The 20,878-nt window shown below is 40.6% G+C and overlaps 1 protein-coding gene across 1 annotated transcript in view; it reads left to right on the plus strand.

Annotated features, from left to right (window-relative positions):
* The first annotated feature begins 821 nt into the window (after positions 1 to 821).
* The window catches only part of SLC30A6 (solute carrier family 30 member 6), a 32,536-nt gene continuing 12,479 nt past the window's right edge, over positions 822 to 20,878 (plus strand). Inside the window, exons 1-11 of the mRNA XM_054975861.1 lie at positions 822 to 867; positions 2,680 to 2,766; positions 4,460 to 4,544; positions 5,448 to 5,490; positions 13,108 to 13,173; positions 13,906 to 13,986; positions 14,248 to 14,283; positions 15,612 to 15,706; positions 17,723 to 17,771; positions 19,314 to 19,433; positions 19,519 to 19,621. Coding sequence (XP_054831836.1) covers positions 865 to 867; positions 2,680 to 2,766; positions 4,460 to 4,544; positions 5,448 to 5,490; positions 13,108 to 13,173; positions 13,906 to 13,986; positions 14,248 to 14,283; positions 15,612 to 15,706; positions 17,723 to 17,771; positions 19,314 to 19,433; positions 19,519 to 19,621 — 768 coding nt within the window. The 5' untranslated portion in view covers positions 822 to 864. The remainder of the gene's footprint in view (positions 868 to 2,679; positions 2,767 to 4,459; positions 4,545 to 5,447; positions 5,491 to 13,107; positions 13,174 to 13,905; positions 13,987 to 14,247; positions 14,284 to 15,611; positions 15,707 to 17,722; positions 17,772 to 19,313; positions 19,434 to 19,518; positions 19,622 to 20,878) is intronic.

A 20,878-nucleotide genomic window follows, 5' to 3' on the forward strand; every position in this document is an offset into this window, starting at 1 on the left:
AGGGTTCATAATTCCTCACACAGGGCTTGAGATCCAGCTTGTCTCCAGGAAGGGCATTAGAGCAGCAGAAGGGTATTAGGCACCTGTTCTTGCGATCTCAAGCACTTGTTACATTTTGTAAGAGTAAGTTTTAAAATACGTCAGCGACCGGGAGAGGAGGGTGTCAGACCTGGGATCTTAAGAATGAATACTTCAATGCATTTAATGCACGAAAGCTTATGATGGGATAAATACTGCCTCAAGTCAAGACCTCCTTCCCCTCTTCTGTAATTTCTTTTTAAATATTCCCCATATAATTTCCTTTCCACATATCTGAAAAAGCGAGCTCTGACTCACAAAAGCTCTTACTGAAATATATTTTTAGTCTTTAAAGTGCCACTGCCTGGACTCCTGTTTATTTTTTATCTGGGATCTGTGGAGCTTCGTGCACTAACGAAGAGGGGCAAAGCGTAGCACAGCAGGATTTGAGTCCAGCAGCACCTCAGACCAGCAAGATTTCCAGGGAGAGTCAGAGCTCCCTTCTTCAGAAGCATAGCGCTTCTACCACTGACTGCGCGCCACCATCAGGACCAGTTCTGCGGCAACACCAGCCGTCCTAGTCCTTAACGGTACATAACACACGCTCACTCGGCTACTCAGCATCCTCCCGGTCACGGCCATCAACATTAACGCATGCGCATTTCAGTCTGTCTATGAAGCATCGCGTCTTGAGCACGCGGGGCCTGCACGAAACTTGTCGTCAGTTCCTGCTCTAGCTGTGCTTAGCCAATTACGTGTAACCTTATTCGACTCCGACCTCATCACCATGGCGACAGCAGGGACCCGCCTTTTCTGGCCCCTTGTGGGAGCCGTTTGTTCCTCAATATGGTGAGTTACCTTTTTTTCGCCGCAAAGGGTGAAAAGGGTTGTAGCGTGACAATAGGTCTTGGGCTCGAGCGCCTGCACTAGTGCTTAGGATGGAGTCCGTGTTTTTGATGCTTTTATAAGTCGAAGGAGGGAGGGGGAAGTGGTTGTTAAGGTCGTCGTCGTCACCATTTCTTACAGGATGATTTTCATTCCTTTAATAGCTGTATGATGACTAGGAATGTGATACCTAGAGTCTCTTCGATGGGAAATTTTTTTTTCCACGGGGCTTGTATGGTACAATGGCGTTGGACTTCGAGGAGACTGGGTTGAAGCCCTTTCTCAGCCATGACTTGCATAGTGTCTCTGGATGGGTTACTACTAGTTCTCTGCTTAATCTTCCATAATGGGTGTTGTGACGTTAAAACTGTATAAGTTAGAAATGTAGTAAATGTTGCCCTAGAATTGTGATACAAATTTCAGTTGACTTTCTGTCTGCTTTGTATTCGCTGAAGGCATAAAAATTGATCTTCTCAAAAAAGTTAGTAACTCTTCTAACTGCCTTGTGGTCTTAACAGAAGCTTGAGAATATTTCTGGTACTGCATCCCAAAGGTGATCTGCCTTTGTACTCAGTGTTAACTAGCCCATAAGAATTATTACAATATCACAGTTCAGTATCATCTTTCAGACTTGCTAGTAAATGGCTGTATTCCCATGTCATGGTAAAGATCTATTACTTGCCCAGACACTCCCATTCAGATATTACAGCAAATTGGAAACTGATCTGAGGTTTCTCAGTATTCTCAAATCAATAAGCCTCCAGTTGTATTCTGCTAGCTAAGAGAGTGCACGAGCATGATAAGAAGCTATGTTTGTACCTGTCACAGACATCTAACACTAGTGTGGCTTGCCCCATGTATTCAACATTTACTGATGTATGAGCCTTGTTATGACCTTTACTTTCTTTAGGGTAGATTTTTCTTTTAATCTATCCCTTAACCCTCTGGGTAGTCTGCTGCCACCAGGAATATTTTATTCCAAGATATTTTATTTAAATTTTCCCTTTGGTAACGTTCCTAAGTGTCAGGCTCCTTCGTGGTTTTATGTGGCCCTGAAAATAGGAATGGGATATAGCAATGACAGCTACACTGGGATATAACAAAACAAGATTTTTTATTTAGTCTAGAAGCGTATCGGTTTCATCAAGGTAGTTCTCGGTTCTTAAAGTTACTTCATTTACTCTCATTCACACAGCTGGCCTCTCTTTCCCTGACTGAGGGAGCAATCCTAAGCAGGTCGACTCAGAAGTAAGTTCCATCTTATTCAATAGGGCTTACTCCCAGGAAAGCGACCTTAGGATTGCACCCTGAGTGTCCTTTCACAAACATGCTCAGTTCAGGTTCCACACAGGTTATATTTCTCTCATAAACACTTCAACATATTCAGGCAGCACACAGCTAGCCTGCCTTCTTCTGACTAAAAATTTTCTCTCTACTCTCAGTCTCAAACTGCATTCACTCCGCCCACCCTCTCAGTCCTCAACCAATCATATCACTCACTCATCCATCTCCTTCACCCCCCACTCTTCACCTATCTCATCAAGCATTTAAAGATACATGCACACATTTACTTGGAATCATTACAAGCCTATATCCCTAAATAAGTGTTCTGTGATTGTACCTTTGCTTTATGCCAACAACATTGGTATTTCAATTGTTTTATTACAAAATATTCAAAATTAAATTTATTTAGTGAGAATATTATTGCAAGCGTACATTGTTCATTAGAAAATTAAGAATTTGACCAAGATAATTTTTTTTGGTTTATGTTTGCAGGGGACAATACATTTGTTTCGCAAATCACAAAGATCCCTCCTTGGCAAATTAACACAAGAATTTAGATTAGTAACAGCTGATCGAAGGGTGAGTGTTTTCTTTTTGAATATGAAAAATAATATTCTAGATCACTTATGTAGATTTTCAGAGAAATACCAAATGTAATTTTCTATAGCTGCATAAAAACATGCAGTGAATTCTAAAATTTGAATCGGAATACATACATTGAAAGGAATAGTCCGTTGATAAATGATCTTGTGCTCCCTCTTTTTTCACTCTTATCACCTTAACTCATTACTCTAGTTATATCACTGCTCTTTAAATATTGTTTTTATGGATTTCTCTGTTTCAGAAGGCTAATTACAGTGAGCTGCCACAGCTTCCTCTACCCCTGGTATTCCCTCAACTGAATAATTAGTGTGGACCCAGGGGCATAATATATATCTGTATCCAAACTATATCAATCCTGCAATATTTTATTGTTCCAAAGGCAAGAAAAAAATGCTGCAGTGATTGTGGAAATGGCTGCTGTATGTCACTGTACATTACACTAAACTTTTGCCATGCAGTCTCAGAATGGCTATTCACATGTTACACAGAATTACACATTTCTTTTTTGGGTTTCTCCTCCCAAGCATCCCTTGTCCTTTTAAAGCCTGTCTCATGTGCCACCTGCTCCACCAGTCTATTTTTTCTGTTAGTAATCTCTGTTGCTTTCAGATCCTTCCTTAAAACCTGCGTCTACAAACATTTTTAAGTATTGTCTTCTCTCTTTTTTTGCTGTATTTGTTTTTCTTAGATATGTTATCCAGCTAGTTTATAGTCGGTCACTTCTGTGTTCTAAACTGCACCTAATATATTTAGTGCTGAATGTTAGTAGCAGTAGGCAAGAGGATACAGAGATATCTAATAATTGTGAGAGAAAAGACTGTAAATACATTTGGACAAACTAGATATCATTTTAGTTTATTTTTCTATTGCTCTATTTGAATCATTGTGCTTTTAGAAATCTGGTAAAGATTTACTGGGAGTGTCACAGCAACTTGAGTTTCACTAGCTGCAAGAAATAACAGGCCATGCTACCCTATTGCATTTTCCTTGTGAGGCTTGTCTCATTTTTATTCAACACACTTTTCAGGAGACTGTTCTTATTCAGAGGGCTTTTTGATCAGTTGATTAGAATTTCTAAGATAAATTGTGATGGTTGTTGTGGATTTTCCGGGCTGTATAGCCGAGGTCTTGGCATTGTAGTTTCTGACGTTTCGCCAGCAGCTGTGGCTGGCATCTTCAGAGGTGTAGCACCGAAAGACAGGGATCTCTCAGTGTCAAACTGTGGAGGAGATGTTTGCAGGTGATCTGCAAACATCTCCTCCACAGTTTGACACTGAGAGATCCCTGTCTTTCGGTGCTACACCTCTGAAGATGCCAGTCACAGCTGCTGGCGAAACGTCAGGAACTACAATGCCAAGACCACGGCAATACAGCCCGGAAAATCCACAACAATCATTGTTCTCCGGCCGTGAAAGCCTTTGACAATATATCTAAGATAAGTTGTTCTGCAGCTAGTTGCTTTTTATTTATTGGTGTTCAATTAATCTTGTTTGTCTTTCTGTTTTTTAAAATTCTATTTTAATTGCTTTGACACACTTAGACGGCCCATTTCAAAATTGTGTATATGTATGCATATATATGTTGCAGGATCATAGATTTTTGAATCAAGTTGAAATTCATCAAGTTTCATTTTAATCATTTTGCTGAGTAGGTACTCTGTCTTTTATAGACCTGGAAAATCTTGCTGTTTGGTACAATAAATTTAGTATGTACTGGCTTCCTGCTGATGTGGTGCAGTTCTACAAACAGTATAGGTATGTTCTGTTCTTGAGTACATTTTTTTATAATAAATATATGGTAATAGTCTAAAATGAATAGAATTTTTGGCGTCAGAAGGCTGGAATAATAAATAAAGTGTACATTTAGGAATATATGGCAGCTAGCAGATCTTTCTGACACTTTTTTTCAAAATATGCATAGACTGTCTTATGGTTTCATAGCTTTTGCTTCTCTTGTGGAGTTTTGTCAGGCAGGATTTAATAGGATAGTAAGATTAATTAGAATGAATCCTAAAAGATATGAGACCTTTGTCTAGATTAGCAGTTTACCATTAAATCAATACCAGCCGGAGGCTACTTGAACATGTTAGTGTTAAGTATTATTTCTGTTGAAAGCCTCTAGGTGCATTTGAGCATTGCTAAGATATTATCATGTAAACTTATGCCTTCTGTTGCCTTGATGTACGTTTTTATTCTGGGTTAGATCTTGAATGTGCCATTCTTTCATTATGCGGCAGTGCAATGACGTGGTTATTGTGAGAGATCAAAAAAGTTAAATCCAGGGTTATAGGCAAAAAGATAATAGAGATTATTTTAGCTTAATGATGCTTGCATGGTTGTATCATGCTCCCACTCCAGACACTATCCAACTGATGCTCCAGGCCTTGGCCCAAAGAATTGTAGAATCAGAGAAAATTGCCCTAGAACTGCTTGCAAATGTTCCTCAGTTGTTGCTTATCTTCCATCAGTAGTGACGTCCTCCAGTAGCCCCAGCATTTGTGACTCTTACAGCTGTTTTGCAATCCTTGTGGAGCTCTGACCCACTGTTCGACATCTTAGATTGTGGTTAAGAAGGGATACCTTTTTAGTAAAATGTGCTTATTTAGGAAGTGGTATATTGCTAACACATTAAAATATAAACCTATTTTTTCCCTACAGCTTTAACTGCGTACACCTACCTGACCATCTTTGATCTTTTTAGGTATGGTTACTTTTAAAAGTCTTTATCTAACTTTGAAAAAACTGTATATGATAACGTTCTCTTACTACTTAAAGCCATAGGGTACAGCATATACATTTTAAGCAATAAATGTTGTTTATGTGAAGGTATAATGTAGATTATATTTCTTTAGTAATGGTGCTATATATAAAGTCTTTTCACTTTGTTATATGTGTAAAAAAAATCAGCTCATATATTTTTTGAAAGACATTAATCTGCAGTTTGATTCTGGATGCAGTCTAGAGGAAATTAAGCATGCTTAAGTCTCATTGATCCCAGATCACTGAATATTTTCTCTGAAATTCATCATGTACATCTGCCTACTTGTTTCAAGAGTGAGAGTGGTGTTTTTATTCAATTAGTATTTTATTGTAATTGGATGATGGGCATTTACTGAAATTCTCCTGTTTACAAACCTATAATTGGTTCTTATGTATTGAATTTATGAGTTGTATAAACAAGTTGGAGACCTAGAAGAATGCACAGAGAAATCTAAATCTCATTTTCTCCTCCCCATGCTGGCTCCCATATTTCCTTCTTGCCTGCTCTGTGTCCCTAAGCCGTTACCAGCCCAAGCTTTCCCTCCCTACCTTTGTGTTCATTTTTCTTCCCTCTCTACTTACTCCAGCTCCACTTCTCCTCTCCTCGCCCTGTGGCTGCTTTTTTTTTCTCTATCTGCTCCCATCTCCTCTCTCCATGGCTGTCTTCCCTCATTGACTTCTGTTTCCCCTTGCAGGTCACCATTGCAACTGATGCTTGGGAGGGGGCTCTTACAGTGTAATCCTGAGGCCTGCTGGGCCATTGGGGCTGCATACCTGCATAACTGCAGCACCGTTAGTCCACTCTCTAAGGACTTTGGTGGGAGAGCTGCACTGGCAGCTGAGCCCAGCAAGGCATGGTGAGGTTGCTGGCGAGAGTGCCTGCCCCACCGTTCCCCTGACAACCCTGCTAGCATCTCCCAGTGGCCATGCCGCCCTCCTGACAGGCATGTGAGTGGCAAGCAAAAGCGCAGCCAATGTGTGGGCCTTGATCTCTACTGCCCTCCAACACCTCCATCCCTCCCCAGCCACAGTGCCTGCAGTCCAGAGACATCCTCTTGTGCTAGCATCACGTAATCTGCTGGACAGGGCTGGCCATCCCCACCTGGCCGTGCCCACATGAATGCAAGGAAGGTAGCTTGTTTCCCACCTCCCTGCCACCATGGAGGGGCCTCCATCAGCAGATGAGGAAGTGCTGATCGAGGGGGGAAGTGCTGATCGAGGGTGGGGCTCGGCCCTCTGCCATCTGTTTTTTTCTTCAATATTCACTGGGTTAAGGGTCTTGGTTGGAACGGGGGAATGATGGCCAGCCACCTGTCTACCACAGGGACAGGTAGTCAGCCACCTGTCCAGACCCCTATTCTCACTGGTAAAGAAAAGAACCCCCTGGTCACAACAAGTTCTCCCCCAGCCGTGTGCACTGGCCAGTCCCCCCTCCCACAAATCATCCTTGCCCCCCAGTCCGCCATGGCCATCTACCTCGTATCCTAGGCCCTAGCGGTGCTGTAATGGCCTGCTAGTCCTCTCCCCCACATGGGAGAGACCCTGCATCCCACCCCGTTCACTTCCCAGCCATATGAGGGGGGACAAGGCAGGGTGGGGGCTGTGTGCGGCGGCAGCTTTCATGGCACCCCACCTTGTGGCAGCCTGGGGCTTGAAAACATCCCCAGGGATGTGCTGTGTGGCTGCCCCAGGAGGTGGGAGGGCCTCAGTTAGGTGTGGGTGGAGAAACAGGTGGGAAGCAAGTAGGTGTTCGATGCAGACTTTATTGAACTGCCAACAGTGAAGAGGGTGTCTGGCTGCATGTTGCCAATTTCCTTTGGCTGGGACAGGAGCTGTGCCTGTTTGCACGGTGATTGGGGCAACAAGGGCTGTTCGTCATACTGCCTTCTCAGGATCAGGGCGGAGTCGTGGGCTGCCCAGGAAATGACCCCGGGGGCTGGTCTCAGATGCCATCCAGGAACGAGCACCAGGGCCTGGAACAGCCATGCTCCTTGCTCTCCCTGATGGATAGCAACTTGTCTGAAAGGGAAACAGGCACATGTGTGGCACAGAGCTGTTCTTCGCACAAGCCATGTCCAGGTCTGCTTGTGTTCTAAGTCCCCATGGCAGGGGGCTCTCAAGCAACTGACTGGGTGTGAGGGAGGCAGCTTGGCTGCTGCAGGTGCATGAGCAGATTGATCCCTGCGGTAGTCAGCATCCTGTGCTCTGCCAGACTGCTTGGGCTGGGCTGGGCGCAAGGTGTAACTTTTTGCATACAATGGGCACCTATGCGTAACTTTCTGCTGCTGCTGGGGAGTGTTCCTGAGCCCGAAACAGCTTAGGGAGGCGACAAACTCATGCCTCGTCCCCCGCTCCACCTCCCAGTACTCCAGTAGTTGCACCTACCGTGGTTGCACCTGCATTTGGTCGCTAGGCTGCTATGCTAGCATGAGTCTGTGATATACCAGTGTAACTCCTGGTCAGCTCATAGGGAGCTTTTGCACCCCCCTCAGGAGTGCCCTGTTAATCTTTAATCAATTTCAGTCCAACAAGCCTGCAGTATTATAATTGAATCCCTCCTCCTCGGCCACAAGTAAAAAATAAGGACAGAAAATAGCACTGCAGTCAAGGCAACCTTATTTATCCTATATCTAATTCTGAACATGTCCTTAGATGCAGATCGTTATATCTGTAGATTAGTGCCATGTTCAGACAATACAGATTTTTCTACAGATCTGGGGCAACACTCAGGTTTGCAGAAAAATCTGAATTTTTTTTCAAAAGGTAAGAAGGATTTAAAATAATTAAAAGAGAAGCAATATCTTGCAATGCTCCAGCACGAGATCTCAGCCATCATCCTGTGGGTCGCCTAGCAAAGCTCGATGTGTTGGAAGAGGTGGGAGGGAGAGGGGCAGGGTGGATAAAAATCAATGATGTTTTAAAAAAAAATTAAAAAATCGGATTTTTTTCATTTAAATTGGATTTTTTTAAATAAAATGCTTTTTGAGGAAAATATATTACCATCCAAAGGTTATTCCATCATGAAATAAAGATTAGTTTTTAATTATGTAGAATAAGGCTGTATATGTTTAATTTTTTTGGTAAATAAATTCCATTAATCCATTCACAATGTCATGCTCTTCCAGAGGTTTTTGTAAGATTATTGGGCAGTTTCTCTGCCTACAAGATATTATCACAGATGCTTGGTTTTGCAGTTCTCAAAACTGAATTTGTGTCAGCTCAGCAGAGATCACATGCCTCTTCTTCACAGCAAAAATGTTATAACATGAACAGAGTTGAGAAAAAGACCTTAATCCTATTGTTCTAGAAACCTATGAAGACAGAATCAACCCCTCCAGTGCTAAGTTGCAAGAAGTTCAGTGAATAGAAACAATATTTTTCTGATTGTTTGGAGTGGAACAGATCTGCACAAGAAGAAACTAAGTGTGAGGAGGGAGGGGCAAGCAGTACAAAATGAAAGTGGAACTTTTTGAGCACAATCCTGCACAAGTCTTTGGATCTTTTGTGTGTATGACCTGAGGTTTATCACATTCTTTCCTTGGAGGAAAAAACCTATAATGGCAGCAGGCCGTAAAAGAGACCCAGTTTGGGAATACTTTAATGAAGTTCCTTTACCTATAGGTAAGGCAGGCATCTACTTGCATATTAAAGTTATACCAGCAAGAATTAGTCTTTATGTAGAAAACTATGATTTAAATCAAGCCTTAATGACTAGTGATTTAAATCGTGATTTAAATCAGTTTGATTTAAATCAAATCCACCCTGGAGAGGGGTATGTGTTGCAGCCTAGAGACCCTCACTCCCTGGTAGCTGAAACCCAGCACTCAGGACCCTCGGAATATCCAAGAGCTCTGGTCAAGGACTTGTGAAGTTCCTGGCTTCCTGGATTCATTTAAGTGTGTGCACACCTTAGGCTAGCAACACTGAGCACAGGCCGGTAAAATATATTGTTGGAGTTTATTGACAAAAGAACACAGAAGCTTGTGCAAAGCAGGAATTGCTCTTAAAGAGATTTAGGCAAGGCACAAAAACAAGTAGCTTGCTATTCCAAATATCATCCAAATAACTAAAATTACTGTAAGTTGGCTAACATTCTCTAACTTAGTTCCAAGGCTAGTTGGTCTTTCCAAAGGCTTAGCAAAGAGTACACCCAGCCAACTCCAGGCATCCTGGTAGAGTGGCACGGACCTAAGAATCTCTCTCACATTGTAGATGGGTAACAATGACTGAAAGGTAAAGGTTGAGATTTTGCCTAGAGACAATGAGGCTTCTTGAGATCTGGGAAAGTTGGCTCACCAGCTTGGGAACCAATCAGGGCTCAGTTACTTAATTGGCATTACAGCATGTGAAAATAGGGGAAGTGCTGATTAGGAGATGAGTTCAGCGCCAAGCTCTGGCCTGCTGAAGGACGCTTTCTCACAAGAAGAGAGTACCCACAGGTGCATCCAGTTAACAAGGCAAGGGACTTTCCACCAGATAGGCCTATTGAAAAGTCTGCATGAACAGAAGCCTGAACCAAAGTTTTAAACTTAGATGCTATAAAAGCTGGTAAAAGGCCTAGTTCTTACAGGGTGACTGAAGGCAAGAGCTGTTTCCTTCTGAAGTTCAGAGTTTGGGTTATCCCAGCTCCAGGCCTGTGTCAAGCAAGACAAAAGTGGTAGCAACAGACAGGAAGAAGAAGAACTGCTGCTATCTGCTGAAAGGTCTTGGAGCTGCCCAAGCTCCAATTGCTTGATGCTGGGGCAAGGTCCAATCTGGCTACTACCCACCCTTGCTTTTTCTTTACCCCTCCATACACATGTCCATTTCAGCCACCAGTCAGAAGTTTTTCCTCCTCAGACCAGCTAAGTAATGGAACAGGAAATGAGTGCCATTGCCACCTTCTGTCCCCATGTACAGCACCTCAGCAGCCATCTTGAAACAGGGCTGATGGAGGGGAACTATCTGAACAGCTGCAAGAGGGGTAAAGAGAAGCTGCACAGAGTATCTGTTTCCTCCAGGTGGGAAGAAAGCCTGCTGCAGAAAGCAGATGCTGAGTACCAAGTGCTTCATGGTGTTTGGGCTGGATTGGCAGTCAGGTAGCTGAGAACTCCCTCCTATCTCAAACACACTGGCACTCAGCATCTGCTTTCCCCACCAGGTCACTTCTTTCCCTCATGTAGGTGATGGCAAAGAGTAGGCAATATGGAGGAGGAGTTTTAGGGAACAGGACAGAGGAGGAAGGTGCAGAGGGACATGAAAGAGAGGGAATTTCCATGTGAGTTTCTTGTAGGTCCCCACTTCTATAGAATATTTATGATCTATGCATATGATACAACAATCTCCAGCATATATTCTATGGGGCCAACTCCTTAATCTTAAATTTGTGTCCTGTTTGACCATGCCACTTTTTTAGGGATCTGGTGAAGAAATCTAGAATCGGGAGTTGTCATACTAAGGGAGATATATCAAGGGGTACACTTCTGGGTAGTAATGTGTGTGAACAAGATCTTGGAATACAGGTGAATGAGAAGCTAAATATGAGCAGTCAGTTTGATGCAGCAGCAAAAGAGGTGAATGCAATCTTGGGGTGTATCAACAAAGGCATAAAATCCGAATCACAGGATATCATTGTCCCACTATATACTGTGTTAGTCAGGCCCCACCTGGAGTATTATGTGCAATTTTGGAGGCCTCATTTCAAAAAGGATGTGGACAAATTGGAATGGATGCAGAGGAGAACAACCAGAATGATCAGGGAACTGGAGACCAAGCCTGAGGGACTTTGGAATGTTTAAGTATTTAAAAGGCTGTCACTTAGGAGAGGAAATGGAGCTGTTCTGTTGGTATCAGAGAATAGAACTCAAAACAATGGATTTAAACTACAGGAGGGAAGGTACCAGCTGGATGTTAGGAAAAGCTTCTTCATGTTAAGAGTAATTCAGCAGTGAAGTCTGCTGCCTAGGAATGTGGTGGGTTCCCCCTCATTGGCAGTCTTCAAGGAGCATCTGGATGAATAATTATCAGGAACGCTTTAGGCTGTTCCTGCATTGGGCAACAGGTTGGACTAGATTGTGTCTGTAAGTCTCCTTCCAACTATATGATTCTATGAAGACAGCTTCTGGATATCAAGCTGGATGAGAATTCACCTTTCTAATCAAGTGGATCTCTTTTCAGGCAGGCGAGGCCAATAAAGCCAGCAAGGCAGTTCACCATTTATTCAAGCTGACCCCTCCTTGGGATGTTTGTTGTAACTATGAAGGGGAAATATATGTTTTTCTAACCTGTCGTTCTATCATAAAACCTAGCTCTGTGGGTGATGTGCCTAGGGTAGACCCTAGCCATGGAGGACTGCTTTTATCTCCCTAGGATGGAGAAGGGGTTTAAAGAGGGCTGCTGCCTTTTGTGTGTGTTGTTCATCAGGGACAGAGAAAGGAAGGTGCTAGAGGAGGTTTGCCTCTATCCTCTACCTCTCCAAGAGATGTACATCCATCCTACAGGGATGTCCAGGTCCTTTCTATATATTTGTTCTCTTAATAGTTTATATTCTCCTGTAATACGATAACCAAACTTTTCTTTGGTTAACTCAAGTTGTGTCAATCGTGTCCTCACCCACAGGCCTCTTGCTCAGCCATTTACTAGACCTTTGCACATGCAAAGATGCTCATTGGTTCCTTAACTGTTGGTGAGGGGTTAAGCTTAAGAATGGTGGAGCACTGGAAATCTCTCAAAGTTTTCTTGGGTGTCAAAGAACTTGGATTTTTTTGGGTTGCGTTGTCTATGCCTGCACAGATATTGCTATTTTCTAGCCTCCTTTAAAACTTTTTCTCTGTCTTTTTTATTGTTGTTTTATATCTGAGAGTTCTGCCAGGTTTGCAGAAATCTCTGCTGTAGTCCTCGGTAATATTGTTGTGTGGGTTTTTGATACATGTGGTGGGTCTACACATGGATATTAGATGTATAAATAAACCCAGGTCCATAACTTGCTTTATTTGATCATACTGCCCTTCTGTATACTGTCCTTTCCTATGCTTAATGAAGGATCAGCATAAATAAATGACTGCTGGGGGAAGATTCTGCTTCTTGCTGGTTCCATTGTACAATTACCATAACATTTACGTATGAGGAGGACTTTGCATCCTTTTCTGACTTATTTATCTTACTGCTGTTAATGGTGCCAGGATGAAGAGGAATTCTCCTTTCAGCAAAGCTCAGACTTTGCTGACAGGGACCCCAAAGTTGGGAGGATAATGAATATCTCAGTACTATTTCTCATTGAAGACCCTGGAACTGATTAGCTTTTCCTCTGACCCTGGTCATACTGTTTGCTTGCTTTTCATTGTAAGTGGCCTTGTTTGGAAGATGGGGTATTCCACTCACTAAACAACAGACATTTTGCTAGTTCTGTATAAGTTGAGAACAACTGACTTGAAAGAGTTTGTTTTGAAAGTTGTTTCTCAGCCATGGGCTGAGAGACTAAGTTACTATTGTATCAAAACGTTTTGATAGTTTCATTTTGGAACACGGAATCCTTTAAACTTCCTTGTTTGAATTTTCATGGTGTTTTTTTCCCATTCAGCTTAATAACATGCTTAATAAGTTATTGGGTAATGATGAAGAAGCCCAGTCCAACTTATTCATTTGGGTAAGTTCCTCTAATGAATATTGTAATCATAATATATACCCTGAAAATGTTTGAAAATTGCTTTGTTGATCAAGACAATCCACCACAACACAGATTTTATTTATTTGTTTAAAACATTTGTATATTGTCTTTCTACCTAGATAGGGTCCCTTTATGTTGGAGGAGGAAGCAAGAAAGGGGGAAATCTCAGTTATTTTGTTTTTTCTGCAAATGCTGCAGTAAAAATGGTATCCTATTATGTGTTGGGTAGATCTGGATTTGTGTGAGTAGTCCGAGCAATTTTTTTAGAAACTCTTAAGTGCCGTGAGATAATCTGGAGAGAGAGAGGTATTTCTCAAGATGTGCAGAAGTCTTGAATAGATTCTTATCTGTTGACTGTCTTAAGATGGTCATAAAGATAACCATAAATAGTCTAGGTCTTGTGTAAAAAAACCCCAGGGTTTTCTGATGACTACAAAATATAATTGTGAAAGTGCTTTTGTAAAACATTTTCTGTCCAAGTTATTTATTCTTAATTTGGCTATGCTTTTTAAAAAATTATTAATTTCGTTATGCACACTTTACATAAGAGTCCAGCTTTGATAGTTTACAGACATGGTGGCGTGACTAGTCTAAAATCTGAGAATTCTCACCTGAATGTGATTTATTCAGCAGCAGTATTTCATCTTCAAATGAAAATCAGAATGAATTATCTGACTGCGTTGATTTTATAAGTGTACTCTCATATTCCAGGTTTGAGAGATTTGAAGTGCTAGCAGTATTTGCTTCCACAGTTCTTGCACAACTTGGAGCTCTTTTTATACTAAAAGAAAGGTAGGACTGTTTACTACTTCACATATCCTTGATATACGAGATGGTCAAATCAACTGCAATGAAATGTTAAGGGTTTTTTTTCAGATGTTGTAACCAAAAAGCAAATGCTTAGCAATGACTCCAAGTGGTGATATTTTATAACAGTCCTGATAATAGTTGCTTATGTGAAATGTGAAGATGATATATGACATGAAGATAACAGATGTCTTAATAAAAACGTAAGCTTATTGATGGTAAAACTGTGATTCTTATGCCTTGTAGTGCTGAACGATTTCTGGAGCAACCAGAGATACACACGTAAGAGACTGCTTATATGCAAAATCTTAAATATTACAGAAATAAAATACAATATTTACTCTAATGCAAGACTAGGTTTTTTCCAAGTATGCTATTAAAAAAGAAGAGTCACCTTACATTTGCATACAAGTTACAGTTATGTCCAATAAATGTTTTTTTCTTGTTGAGTAACTTTTTTTTAGGGAGGTCATATTACATTTAGGGTTGCCTTCCTTTCAAGTAAAAAAAGTGCCAAATAATAGGGAGCTGAGTTTACATACTATAATTTGTAACACAGAATGTTTTATGCTGAATAGATAGGGTGAAACTTATAACATTGAAGTTAGTAGCAAGACTCTTGAATTTAATGACAGTGGATTGCATTTGTTGATATAAACCAACTCACATAAATAATTTTTAAAATTATTCTAAATTTGCTGCTGAGGAATATGGCAAATTTCTAGGTATGTTATATACATCTTTCTTTCTTACAGTTATAGTTGTCAGGTTAGGTTGAACTCCCAGTTTAACAAAATCAGTTTTCTATTTCAAAAAACATTTTTAAATGTAATCAAATCTGGAAAATATAAAGATAAATTGGAGAGAACTTGGCTAGTTAGTATTTTTACTCAGCAGCATATTGTGGAATTTTTTTTATTCATCACTTTTTTAAGTGTCAGGGCCAGCTCTTCTTCAAAGCATTTGTAATACATAGCTGTTAGCCCATCCAGACTGAGTGCTTTATCTTTTTTCAAACTTTTTATCATTTGTGAGATCTTTTGTATTGTTATATTAAGATTCAGCACTTCTTTGTCTTCTAACTTAAAACTTTGGGAGTATTGTTTCTTTAATATAATCTTCAAGTCCTTGTTCCACAATGGATTATTTTTTATATAATTCAGAAAAATAGGATGTAAAAAATTTATGTATTTCTTTTTCTGCATGGGTAATTCCATCTTGCTTTCTAACTGCTGTGATCCTTCTTCTCTCAGTTACTCTTCTTAGACGATAGGCCAGAAAACGACTTGGTTTGTTTGCATGTGCAAAGTATTTCTGCTTCATAAAGCTTAACTACTTCTGCATCTCTTCAATTTGCAAAAAGTTCAGTTGATTTATTAGTTGCTTAATTTCAGTTAGTATTGTCTTCTTAAGTGATTTTTTATGCTGTTCTTCCAAGTGTTGAATTTTAGCTACAATTTCATTCATCTGCTTTGTTTTCCCCTTCCTTTTTTTTATGTCAGGGCTATCAGGTTTCCTCTCATAAAAGCTTTACTTGCTTCCCATACTGTGGTAAAGGAGACATCATTAGTGAAATGTTTTAAAATGATTGATTTCTTTACTCTTTTCAGGGGTCGATTGTTGGTTGGTACCTTTGTGGCACTCTCTTTCAACCTGTTTACAATGCTTTCTATTAGAAACAAGCCTTTTGTTTATGTCTCTGAAGGTATGGAATAAATAGATGTGGGAGAAAAATAACTCAGTAATAATTTGGTAAATATTTTGTGGGCTTGGTTTATTTCAGTTGCCTGGGTTTACTTGTTTACTTCCTTTCCCTCCCCTGTGTCATCTGGTGTACATGCTGCATTGAGAACTTGTGACAGAACTGTGGTTAGTTGTTATTTCAAATGCAGACCTATCAACAAATTATAGTTTGTTTGGGGATATTCACTTGGGATTCTCAATTAGAGTTTGTAGTTGGTTGTTATCCACAGTTTGTGGGTTCTTATATGCAACACTTACAAAATTCAATTTGTTCAGGAGCACTGACCTCACAGCAGGAGGCCTGGACACAGTGTTGAACTTAAGCTCTCTTGAAGGCAACTTTAAAAGGCAATGAGGCAAAAGAATTCTGATCATGCGTAGGTAACTGAGCCACGATCGTGTGTTTCTTCCCAAGCAGAGGAGGAGCTGGGGTGGGGGGGGGCGGAGAGTAGGCGAGTAAGTTCAGGTAAAATTAGTAAAGTAAAATGGAGAAAATAATTTGAGGACAGGAAAAGCTTTTTTTTGCCTGGAATAATGTAGTTAGACATACAGGCGGATGGAACAAAGGAAAAGCTTAAAGCTCTAAAATATAATTGTGAATGAAGCTGATGATTGACATTGTCAAGAGCAGTGTCACAGAACAGCCCTGCTGATCAGCAAGCACCATTCTGTTTTGGCCTTACAAGGTATCTGAACACACAGCGGTCATCCTGAATCTCAGCCTGGCAACATTCTGCTCTCCCAGGTCATCCCAACTCATAAAGGAGTTTTTTCATGATTCTCCTTCAGTACACTGCCATTAGCTGGCAATTTCAAAAGTTCCCATCAAGAGGGCCAGCAAGCTAACTTTCCCTTCAGCATTGCCATGTAAAGATTCCATCTAGTGCCTGTGTCTCCTACTTCCCAAAGACTGGTTATCTGTGGAATGGCTTATTGCACTTGTGCACTCTCTAGGGTGACAGTGGTCTAGGAATCCACCATCTCCCTTCTCCTAGCATCTGTTTTAGAAAGGATGTTCAAATGGTGGAGGTCTATGTGGTACACAGAGCAGCTACCAGTATTTAGAATAGAAAAGGATTTATTGAAAAAAGTCCACATCCATGTGTTGCACAGCAATGGTTCAAGCAAGTAATACAAAGAAAAAGTGTTAACATATTGTTCCTTGTCACTTAGCCCTACATATGCTCTAGCTAAGGCAGGCTCTTTAAACCTAAAAAGTTAGTGGTCTTAAAGCTTCTCATTACCTTGTAGCCTTTGTCTCCTCCACTGGGAATGGGCACCATCCAAGATGGAACCTGATATGAGAGCTCCTTCCTGCAAGCTATCCTCAGTTGCAATCTGCTGAAATGAGTCCCATTCTCTCCATGACCAGACAATTTATCTCTTCTGTCTGCCCACCCCGCTGTGGATCAGATCTTCCTTCAGCTGGGAGAACCATTTGGTTTCAGCTTCCCCATCTCTTTGCAGTGGCCACTAGCAGAAGGCCTGCGTGTGTAGAGATGATGGACAGTGTACGCTGTTTAGGAAAGCATCTGAAGAATCTGCTTCAGGGCAGTAAAGGAAGCAAGTAGTAGCCTTAACAATTTCTACAAAACTGTTGTTTGTTATGTACGTCTGGTACAACAATGTTGGTTTGTTCAACAGACTCCAAGTGCAATAAGCAAGGTGAAAAGAACACTATACGTGGGTTGGCACAATGGCTAAATGAATTGATCTGATGAAAAGGGTACATAAGTTTGCCTAGCGTATAGGATTGTACTTGCAGTTTATTAGAATGATTATTTTTAATGCATCCAGTATGTACAACTCAAAGTATGATAATAGACACACACATCCCAGTGTCCCTGGAGCGTTGAAATAAAATCTGCCTGAACTCATATAATAAGACCTGTCACAGATTTTCAGTGATACCAGGTTGATTATAATCTTGGTTTAAAGAATGTGGCCTTAATAATAATCAGCATTATTTTTTGCATAGCTGCAAGTACAAGCTGGCTTCAAGAACATGTTGCAGACCTCAGCAGGAGGTAAGATACAAAGTGACACTATATATTGGGGAGGGGCGAAGAGAGAGGGAAAGAGAAAAATATCAATAATTGGATGGCCTTTGGTCCACACCAGGCCCACTAGTTGCCAGGTTGAAAGTGGAGGGAAAGACCATTGTAGCCATTGGTCTTGAAAGACTTGCCAGAGTCCTGGGATACCTCTGGCTTGCTACCTTCCACCTGCTATTGCGTGTGACCTTACAGTAAAATTAGTTACTGAAGTAGGGTAGAGAAATACTTAAAAGATAAAGTAATGCAATTCCTGTATTTAAATAATCAGTAGTGTTGAGATCTGCTTGCTCTAGCCTTAAGTAATGGTTCGGGAGGCACGTTAGGTATGTAAGCCCCCAAAAAGTACAGGGAGCTTCTTCTTTCATTTGCTACTTGTCTGGAGTTCTTTATTTATTTATTTAAAACATTTGTATGCTGCCTTTCCACCCAAATAGGATCCCCAAGGAACCAACATAAAAACATTAAAATATTTTAATATTAATGCAGGATTTAAAATTATATATAAAATAATTTGATAATGTATAAACATATCAACCTATAACACCAAAAATGGAGAAGTGAATGAGACAAAAAAAAAAGTTCACCTGCTGGCAGAAGACAAAGACAGAGGGAGACAGGCGAGTCTGAACAGTTTCTTGGCCCTTGGGTTGTGTTAGAGAGAAAACTGAGCCTTCGATTTTTAACCTGGTCTGGATTTTTCCACTCTTCTATTTTACTGCCATATAAGAGTCATGTATATATTATTTGGGAGCTCTGTCCTTTTGTTGCCAGTCTAATCAAGTGAAGCATTATCTTCCTGCCTTGTTTTGATCGTAGCCATTTTCTCTAAGAAAAAAAGTGTTTGTTATGAAGGATTTCTACTGGAGGATCAGCAGAAAATCTCTGTTCAGCAAAAAGAAGGCTTGCAATTTGTCCTGTGTCACAGTAGTATGAAAATGTTTGTGAGGATATTTGTTAGTACTTGTCTCAGTTGGACTGATACATCTGACTATTCTTTCCTTTATGAGTGAGGTGGAACTCATGTAGGTAGAAATGGAACTAAATCCCCAATAATCATTGGTTATCATATCAAAATGTAATATCAACTCATTGAAATTGATAACATCCTAAATGATAATATTGTGAAAACTGAATATATATAAAATTGAATATATAGATATGAGAACAAAATACTTCCTCCACTTCTACTAAATAAGTAGTTAGAATTGGGATGGACATTGTATCATTTAAAGAGCTAAAATATTTTATGAAACCAGAAACACTTACTTGGAACTATGGGGAAACATTGTAATCAAAATTTGACATCTTTGGACTTGATGTAATTTCAGAAAAGGGGAATGAGCTAAGGGCTACAGGCACTTATAAAGAGTCATTAACACCAATGATCAGGCTGATCAGTTTTCTGGCTGCAGAGAGATGCCAACATAATTGCTAATGAATGGGGTGTACTTTTTAATTTGCTGTGTCTCCTGTTTAACGCCAGTTAATCCGTATTTTTCTTCCTTTCTTTAGTTTATGCGGCATCATTCCCGGATTGAGCAGCATCTTCCTTCCACGAATGAATCCATTTGTCTTAATTGACCTTGCAGGAGCTTTAGCTCTTTGTATTACATACATGCTAATTGAAATTAAGTACGTACAGTTACATTGAACAATAACAGTAATTCAGATACTGAAAAACTGGTGTGCCCTCTAATGCTACATTTCTGTGTTTCAGCAATTATTTTGCTGTTGACACTGCATCTGCAGTAGCCATTGCCTTGATGACATTTGGTACCATGTATCCCATGAGTGTCTACAGCGGAAAGGTATTACTTCAGGTGAGACATTATAATATGGACTGGCATTTCACATATATTTCAACAAATGAATGACAAGAAGCAGACAAAATAAACATTTGGAAATCACAATAGGCTTCATGGCATATGCTTTTTATAATCTCATTTACATTTACCAGTGCTCAATATCAATGAGATTCTTGTTTGTTTAATGTGTTCAAGGATAACTAGAGTGATTTTCAGTAAAGTTTTTTAAAAGACAACATTGAGTCATCATTGGCTAGGATACAAGGTTTCCCCCGAGACCTGGAATAAATAAATTTTCTGACTTCAGTCAGAAGTCTGGTACTTGTACTAAATTACAGTTAAAGAGACTGATAATTCTTCATACAGCCTCATGTTTTAGTGGTTAGTGTTTTGCTTTAAAACAGACACTTTTGGTTTCAAATCAGATTATAAAAAATATCCTAATATTGCCCTCAGAAGAAGCAGCCATTGATTTATTTAATCATCTATATTGTTAATGAGGTGCTAATACTAATCTTTCCCGTTGGTCAGCAAATAAAAGTGAATGCTTAAAGTTGAAAAGGATTAATGGAGAGACATGAGTACTGGCATTTTGAGATTTTGTGGACTTCCTGTTTGGGATCCATGGAGGTCTAACGCAGCTCCACTTGCGGAGCTGACCGGACTGCCGTTTTAACCGGCCGGCGGGGTGAAAATAGCCCGCGGCCGACTGCTCTCAGGCGGGGAGCAGGCAAAGAACGCTCAAGACCCTAGGGTGAGCTAGATCTCGGACGAGGGGGGGCTCTACACAACGAGTCTCCCCCCAATCCTTGAGGTCCCACCTTGCGACGGGTCGGCTATAATCTCTGCGGCAGTTTTGGGGCCAATTCGGCTGGCATAAGACCTACATACCCAAGCATCGATTGGGGGAAGAAGCTGAGAGGAGAACTTAAAATCGAAACAGCGATTACAACCCGAGAAAAGTGAAGAGAAGGTAAAGATCATTATCTTCTGAGACGGGACAGATTGATAAAAACAGAGAGGAAAAAAAGTAGATTTTTAAACTGCAACAGACTAGTGAAAAGGAGGGGAAGACTCGGCAGGAATTGAATTTAAAAAGAGACTAAGTTTAAAGAAGTTATTAAAGAAATGGGACTATTGTTTTGAATACCTGTGGCTTTGGAGCTGTGAGAAAAAGACACCATCGCGAGATCTGCTGTGGGAAGACGGGAGACAGGAAGTGCGTAATAACAATAGAGTGGCTGGAGATAAGCGGCCCTTGCTGGAGGGCAG

This window comes from Eublepharis macularius, chromosome 1 (genome assembly GCF_028583425.1).
Source record: "Eublepharis macularius isolate TG4126 chromosome 1, MPM_Emac_v1.0, whole genome shotgun sequence".
Taxonomy (NCBI): Eukaryota; Metazoa; Chordata; class Lepidosauria; order Squamata; family Eublepharidae; genus Eublepharis; species Eublepharis macularius.